General features: G+C 36.5%; 1 protein-coding gene across 4 annotated transcripts in view; it reads left to right on the top strand.

Annotated features, from left to right (window-relative positions):
- Window positions 1-3,983: 3,983 nt before the first annotated feature.
- The window catches only part of LOC107048167 (S-adenosylmethionine synthase), a 16,833-nt gene continuing 11,968 nt past the window's right edge, over window positions 3,984-8,848 (top strand). Inside the window, exons 1-2 of one of the 4 annotated variants that reach the window (XM_029126762.1) lie at window positions 3,984-4,002; window positions 7,403-7,765. In XM_029126762.1, the coding sequence (XP_028982595.1) occupies window positions 7,645-7,765 (121 nt within the window). In that variant the 5' untranslated portion in view covers window positions 3,984-4,002; window positions 7,403-7,644. Of the gene's footprint in view, window positions 4,003-4,100; window positions 4,177-7,322; window positions 7,766-8,848 lie in introns of those variants that run through there. The other 3 variants (XM_015271222.1, XM_015271223.2, XM_015271221.1) reach the window with 3 other exon arrangements.

The raw sequence follows: 8,848 nt of genomic DNA, 5'->3' as shown, positions 1-8,848 counted from the left end.
TTTCAACCCCCTAGGAACTCAAGAAAAATTTGAAAAAATTTGAAGATATGGGGAATGATGTGTTCAATGTGATGGCGACAAAAAACAATGGGGTACCGGGGTGAATAAGAGAGATATTTCAACCCGCCGTACCCATTTGATCCCATGCTTTCTCGAGGTTCGTCACGCGAAATAGAGGATTTTCCGCATTTATTTTCTCGATGTCTAGTTCCGGTTGCGGGTTTGAAATTTCGTCGGATGGATGAATACATATTTCTCCAATGATGGAGGAAAAGAAATAGTATTTTTCATCACGCTGTGACGAACAGTGAACTTTTCGGCACGCTCCGCGTGCCTAAAAGTCCAATTTCCGCCACATTGTGATGAAAAATATTGTTCGTAACTCGTGAAAAAAGTGTTTTTTGGCGAGTGGGAGGTTTATATCACGAGCCGAAGGCGAGCGATATAATCCCACGAGCTAAAAAACATTTTTTCTCGAGTTACGAACAATATTTTTCATCACAATGTGGTGGAAAGTTCACTTTTCGTCACAGCGTGATGAAAAACACTTTTTTGCACTCATTACGAAATATACTATTTCCGGCCTGTTGCGATGGGATTTTTTACTCGTGTAGCGTTGGCCTCCGAGCCGTAGGCGAGGCCTGGCCAACCACACGAGTAAAAAAACCCCATCGCAACAGCCCAGGAACAATATTTTTCTGTAGTGATTTTCAAGTTTTCGAGTTTGGGAAGTATGTAATACCAATTCCCAGACGAGAAATCGTGAGAAGCAGTACAGACAAAATTTTTTTTGAATCTTTTTTCAAATTCACTTGGCACCCTTAAGCTTCCGCTAGGAAGTGAGAAAAATAGACAGTGGTTGTTATCGTTAGTAGAGATGCAAAATGACCGTCATTTTTTAGATCGCGTCATATGACCAAAAATGACGGTCATGTGACGCACAAATTTTCCAACTACAAATGATTGTCGCAAATTATTTGTAACCAAATTGTTGTCAAACCATCTATATAGTTGCATAATGACGGTCATAACTAATTTCCAATTTGTGACGGTCATGAATAAAACAAAATAGTTTCATCTATACGGATGGAAAAAAAATGTGATTTCCATTTCAAAATGCGGATTAGGCCAATGCAAAAGGAATTCAACTGAAAATTGACCGAGAAAAAAATAAAGTTTCATCTATATGGATGAAAAATGACTGTCATTTTTTCTTGACAAGTTGTGACGGTCACAGAAGGGGGAGGGGGAATGTGACAGTCGTCAGGAACGCCTCGTCATGACGGTCATGTGACCGTCAATGACGGTCACATGACCGTCATATGACGGGTCATATGACGCATTTGCATCTCTAATCGTTAGAATGATCGTAATACTTGCAATCAACACCCGCGACAATGACGAAATAACACGAAAAATGAACTACTGGTTGAATTTTCTCCTCTTCCTCACGCCTACTCCACGTGCTTTGAAAATACTAGTCATGACGGAATCGTGATGCGGCGATTTTTATCAGATAAATATCGTCAATTCTACTCATGCCCGGAGATACTTCCAGGAATAGGGGGAGATAATATTGGTAAGGGAATTTTGGTTCAGAGGTCAAGACCGAGTCCAGCCACTATTGTCATGACAAAGCCAAGATCAATGGTTGAAAAAAACGGCAAAATTTAGAATCAGAGATGAATGAGAAACGAAATTTGAATTTCTCCTCGCTAAATCTAGAAATTTTCACTCACAATGATATTTCAGATTTGTCGGGTCATCCTGGGCGAACGCTCTATTCACAATTCTGAAAATAATTCACATTAGTTTGCGACATCGTCATTTATCCTGTATTTTTCATAAATCTCGCCTCGTGGAATGTTTTTAATGCTTCGTCAGATTTCGGTATCTGATGACCGTCAAAATAAAATTAAATATTTATCGTTGAATTGTGACACTATTCAGATAAGTTATCATCTTTGGTGCCTCAACGGCGAATTGTCTGCCGAATTTCTCTTAGTTTTTTGTATGGTCCAATTAAAAATGGGATTAATGAACGCCATTGACGTCACTATGGAATTCAAGGATATTCGTTATCTTTTACATCTTGGTTCAGAGCACACGATAGATTCAGCCATTTTCAATCATCAAATTTGTCAGTTAAATTGCGGGAGAGAAGTTGGAAAAAAATCATGTGTATTCAGCGTTATTCGAGTTATGTCTGGCACGGAATTATTATTTTTTAAACATTTGTTGTTTATAAATAAATAAGTGAGATTGTTTAAAGTCTTGGAAACATGATTTTTTTGGGGATGAAATCGATTTCTGGTGAAATTCTGAGTGTGAATAAATTCGTTAGGATTCCGAACAAATGATTTTTATGCTCGTAATGTTCAAAAATTTCAATTTTCGTATTATTTCATCAATCTTTCTTCAAAAATTTCAAGAGAAAAATTGAAACAGAAAAATCGAAATCTATTGACTTTTTCCTATCAAATATCTAATAGAATTTGCGCAAAAAAACAAATGGAATTTTAACGAGAATTTCAATAGAAATTTTTTTCAATAGAGATTTTTTTCCTACAACAATCACTTGTCAAAGTATTTATCTACATTATAAAAATCCAAATCGACTTCTAGTGATGAAAATTTTGTACTCAAAATTAAGGGTCCACAAGGGTCAAAATAGGGGTCATGAGGGTCAGAATAAGTTTCATGAGAGTTAGAATAAGGGTCACAAGGGTCAGAATAAGGATCACGAAGGTCAGTTTAAGGGTCGCAAGGGTCAGATTGAGGGTCACAGGGGTCAGAATAAGGCTCACAAGGGTCAGATTAAGAGCCATATGGTTCAGATTAATCAAGGGTCAGACCAACGATGCATTTTTTAAACATTTGTTGTTTATAAATAAATAAGTGAGATTGTTTAAAGTCTCGGAAACATGATTTTTTTGGGAATGAAATCGATTTCTGGTGAAATTCTGAGTGTGAATAAATTCGTTAGGATTCCGAACAAATGATTTTTATGCTCGTAATGTTCAAAAATTTCAATTTTCGTATTATTTCATCAATCTTTCTTCAAAAATTTCAAGAGAAAAATTGAAACAGAAAAATCGAAATCTATTGACTTTTTCCTATCAAATATCTAATAGAATTTGCGCAAAAAAACAAATGGAATTTTAACGAGAATTTCAATAGAAATTTTTTTCAATAGAGATTTTTTTCCTACAACAATCACTTGTCAAAGTATTTATCTACATTATAAAAATCCAAATCGACTTCTAGTGATGAAAATTTTGTACTCAAAATTAAGGGTCCACAAGGGTCAAAATAGGGGTCATGAGGGTCAGAATAAGTTTCATGAGAGTTAGAATAAGGGTAACAAGGGTCAAAGTGACAGTCACAAGGGTCAGAATAAGGATCACGAAGGTCAGTTTAAGGCTCACAAGGGTCAGATTAAGAGCCATATGGTTCAGATTAATCAAGGGTCAGACCAACGATGCAAATAAGGGTCACATGGGTCGTATTACGGATTACAAAGGTCAGATTAAGGGTCATGGGGGTCACAAACTAAGGGCCACCCGACCACAAGGTTCAGAATAAGGATAATATCAAAGTATTAATCCACAACCTTTGCAATGATGTCTTGATCACCCCAATCGCCTTTCAATATTTCTCAGGTAACGCAGTATTAATGAAAAATTTGAGACACTCCATTGCCAATCAGTGATTTACAATTGTCAACATTTCATCATATTTTGCAGTCACTCATAGTATCTCTTATCACGGTTCTACGCCGCTATATCTGCTGGGGTCATGATTATCAAATCGTGCATTGACTCATCGATCCATGAGAAATGGATCTCGAAATCAAAATCACGCTAATTCCCGCCGAGTATTACGTACCGTAAAATTAATGACATGTAATGATAATGAAGTGTGTTTTGTTGACATGAATTTGTGCGAAATGTCCGGGGGGGGGGGTCAGTTGGACTTGTGTTGATAAATCAACGTGAAATGGTAAATTTAGTTTCTTATTATTGCACATATGACGAGGGCCCGATTACATTATGATATCGATACTTCCGAGAAATTTATTCAGTACGTTTTCAGACATATAATTGTGTAGTTCAGTGTTCTTCAACATTCCCTCGTGACTTCTGGGAAAATTACCGAGTCGCATTTGTTGTGCAAGTAAAATAAAAGGAAAACTCAGAATCGTTGAAGAGCTTGCATGGAGATGTGTTATTCGGCTCTGCTCGTATCCAATTGTATCGTAAAGTTGTTTCAATCGCAAATTACTGGTCGATATATCGTACGTGAACATAACCTTAAAGTGGGGGTGCGCGTGGCTGGTTATTTGATTTTAATTCGCAGAACATTTCTGATGAAAACTCTCGGCGGATCTTTGTTTTCGATTTCAATCTCATTGTTTTAGGGCAGGAAACCCGACCAATGGGAGACGGTTGTTGACATCACGTGGTTTGGGGGGGACGGGAGTTGTTTCTTAACAATAAACAATGATTTTTCGATGAGTTGGTGGGGTTGTAGGCTATATTTACGGGTGAGAAGAAGGCAGCGAGGAAAATTGGGGAAGTAACGGTCCCTCCGAGAAATAAAAACGATATTTCAAGGATTTTTCAACGCATAGAAAAAGTTGAAGGCAAATATTACGGTCAAGAAGTCGTCCTTTACAACTTTCCGGAGCGTATTTTATGCTTGAATAACTTTTGCAAAATAAAAAAAAAACTATCATTATATTTTACTGAAAAGAATTATTATTATTTCAAATAATTTATTTTTCAGTTTCATCATTATTACATTTCATTATTATTACTATGATTATAAAAATAAAAATAAATAAAAACAAAATTTACGAACACGAAATTGTAAATTACGTTTATATAACCGTAATTTACGATTTCGTGTTCGTAAATTCCCATGATTTTTTCCGCATTTTGCATTTATTTATTCTTAATTCATGACAGAGAAAAAAAAATTATTTCAAGCGTAAAATGCCATGTTTTTTTTTTTAAATTGCGCATAAATTAATCGTAAAGTAGGTTTTTAATAAGATTCTAATTTACGATTTCTTAAGAATATCCAACTCACCGACAGTGTAAATAACCCTCATATGGGTTCTATTCTATAAACCAAAAAAAAAAAAAAAGAATATCCAAGTACTTTGGTTATTCTTTCTTCTAGTGAAATGCTTTTCTACTTTTGCAGTCGAACGTCAGAGCTTTCATTTGAGCCCCATTAGACCCTAAGTTTCCGGACATTTTACAATGTTTTTATTATTCAAATTTTGCAGGTCTGAATTTGAATCTCGGTATTGAAACGTTAGAGAGCATTTTAGAAATCTGATAGTTTACCTTTAGGTTTTTCTGTGTGAATCGAGTTGGGGTTGACAACCGCTATTAACATTATCTTTAATTTGAGGACACATATTTTTTAATGACCATGAGTTGCGGAAATTGGGGAGTGCACACGTTTTCGTATGGAATATTCTCATCGAAATAATCACATGGGACAGAAATTCGAAGACTCACGTTATTCTTGCATCATTTTTTAGGCGACGCGTGTGGATGATGAAATAAAGATAGAAGAAAAGTGTCTCATAAGGCCCCGTTGTACCGAGCCCCATTAAGAAAATTCTCCGGACACCACTAATTAGGAAGTTTTCAGTTGATATTCACGACCGAATGGCGAAAAAAAGCGCAAAAACTGTTTAAATGGAATAAATTTTCTCCAGGTATAAACTTATTTCGACGATTTATTTGACTAGCAGTGCTTGGTGCAACCGGCCCTGAATAGAAAATCAAACTCCGAGAAATTTTGTTTCAACTCCACGTCGAAGTTGTTTTTTCACTTTATTTTTATCACTTATTTATTCATTTTTTGTTCACTCGATTAAATTTTCTGGTATGGTTTTTTTTTGTTATTTTGAATATCGCTATCAACGATTCTATTTTTACCAGAAAACAGTAACAAAAGAAGAAGAGAAAAAAAAAGAATGAAAAAGACTCGCGATGAAGTAATTCTCAATTATCCAGATAAATAACTTTTTTATTTGCGCATTAATACCTCGACGAAAATTTTTGAAAAGGATTTCAGATCCAGGACGAAAGCTAACTTGTATGATGGCTCAAAATACCTATTTTGATTACAAATTTACTGACGAGAAAAATAAAACGTGACATAATTTTGAAAATTCAAGTTTTTCAACATTTTTTTTTTTGCAAATTCAGTGTTATGAGCACTTAGGGATTAAAAAAAAAATACTCAAAATACTCTTATAGATCGTAGAGAATAGAAAATTTCGGCTGTTTAATAATCCCAGACAACAAATGACCCCTTAAATGAAACAATAACAATGACATGACATCAATCTTGTAACTCAGGGATAAAACATTTCTTTTTATTTGCGCATTAATATCTCAACGACAATTTTTGAAAAGGATTTCAGATCCAGGACGAAGGTCAACTTGTATGACGGCTCAAAATACCTATTTTGATTACAAATTTACTGACGAGAAAAATAAAACGTGACATAATTTTGAAAATTCAAGTTTTTCAACATTTTTTTTTTTGCAAATTCAGTATTATGAGCACTTAGGGATTAAAAAAAAAATACTCAAAATACTCTTATAGATCGTAGAGAATGGAAAATTTCGGCTGTCTAATAATCCCAGACAACAAATCAGTAGCGAAGCGGTAAACCGGGTCAAGTCGATTTTGACTTTTGGCCAGTTTTTGACGAATATCTCGGAATCTAAAAGACATAGCAAAATTTTTCTCATAACATTTTTTATAACCCTCAATTGACTCTACAAAAAAGGTTCTAACAAAAATTTCTCTATCTTTTTTAGATTCCGAGATATTCGTCAAAAACTGGTCAATAGTCAAAATCGACTTGACCCGGTTTACCGCTTCGCTACTGAAATGAACCCTTAAATGAAACAATAACAATGACATGACATAACTCTTGTAACTCAGGGATAAAATATTTGTTGATAAATTTTCCCCTGTACGAGATATTTTCACCCTGAAAAGGCGCCGTCTGGTGTGAATTATCCGCCTCTGGAGCCAAATATTTCGTTGCTGTCGAAAGCAGAACAATTATTCATGTCTGAGACTTTCAAATTCAGGATTTTGTTGGCCCAAACAAGACTCGTTTGCCAAAGTGTTTGTTTTTCCCTCAGCGTATCCCGCTCACACACCACTCGAGACCGTTTTACCCCTTCACCGAATTTCAAAACTCCCGCGCCCAGCATCGACCCCCTCCCCCCACGTTAGGCTAGTATCGATCACGTGATACGAGCATAACCGAGCTCATTCGTTGGCAAGTTAGCCAGTATATAAATAACGGGTGGCAAGCAACGAGCATCCTCTTTTACATTCGGTAACTCTCCCACAGTGCATTCGCTCGTCCGATCATCGGTGGGCCGAACAGTGTCGCCCTGTACGTGCACCTCATTCCTTAACCAACGTGTTGCCAATAATATCGTTGAAACAGTAGTTAATAATTACAAAAAATCGGTAAACAAGTGCCAATGCCCGGGCGTTTCGACGAAACAATTTGACTTTGATAATCACTGCAAGAGGTATTTGACGATAAGTCGGATTGTGTCGTCGTCGAGAAGTTTGAGAAGTAGAAAAATGCCGGAGACAGCATCGTCCCATCGTATGAATGGATACGCCAACGGTCACACACCCCCTGAGCTCCAACAGGCCACGACATTTCTCTTCACGTCGGAGTCGGTTGGAGAGGGACATCCAGGTAATTATGATTTTCATTGCTCCGAATTTTTGTGGATCGGGCCGTTTTTGCGGAGACTGAGACGGAGATGGGCCCAGTGGCTTGCCTCGTGCTGCCGCCAGGCTATCGCTTTAGTGTACAAATCACACGCGCACGCTTTCTTTGTCTCCGGTTTTTGAACATTTCAAGTCGGTTGTTTGACGTGTGCAACAGATTCGCATTGTCTCACTCGGAATTGGGAATTGATCCGCTGGGAAATTGGGGGGACGCCTCGTTTTATAGGTTAGGGGCTCTTTCCAGGTATTAGGTTACATTATTACATAGTCGGTTGTCGCGCCATGTGCTTGTCTCTTCCGGTTCTCCCTTCTACAATTTTTGACTCAGCCTTTGGGGGGTCTCTCCGATTGCCCAAGTTTTTATTATTTTTGAGGGGGAACGGAACCCCTGCGTTTAGGGGAGGGTGGGGTAACACGGACACTAGACTTTTTTTTATTATTCATAACTCAGAAACAAATTCATCAATTGAGCTCAGTTCAGGGTCGGCATGAAGGGAAAGAATTGGTCTTTGTATTGAGAAAATAATATTGAATTTTATCAACATTTTAAGCCCTCATTAGCATTTTAGAAAAAGTCAAAAGTCGAATCTTTAAAATTGTGTTTTCTCCTGTATTATTTTTTATTCGTTAAACTACTTGATTGACTCAACAATGCGATAATCGAGTCGATAAAGTAATTTTATGGATAGGGGAGGGTGGGGTAAAATGGATACTTTAGACTTTTTTTTTATTATTCATAACTCAGAAACAAATTGATCAATTGAGCTCAGTTCAGGGTCGGCATGAAGGGAAAGAATTGTTCTTTGTATTGAGAAAATAATATTGAATTTTATCATCATTTTAACCCCTCATTAGCATTTTAGAAAAAGTCAAAAGTCGAATCTTTAAAATTGTGTTTTCTCCTGTATTATTTTTTATTCGTTAAACTACTTGATTGACTCAACAATGCGATAATCGAGTCGATAAAGTAATTTTATGGATAGGGGAGGGTGGGGTAAAATGGATACTTTAGACTTTTTTTTTATTATTCATAACTCAGAAACAAATT

The sequence above is a fragment of the Diachasma alloeum genome, unplaced genomic scaffold (assembly GCF_001412515.2).
Source record: "Diachasma alloeum isolate Michigan unplaced genomic scaffold, Dall2.0 Dall_scaffold_00185, whole genome shotgun sequence".
In the NCBI taxonomy this organism is placed as follows: Eukaryota; Metazoa; Arthropoda; class Insecta; order Hymenoptera; family Braconidae; genus Diachasma; species Diachasma alloeum.
This window is presented reverse-complemented; position numbering and strand designations above follow the sequence as displayed.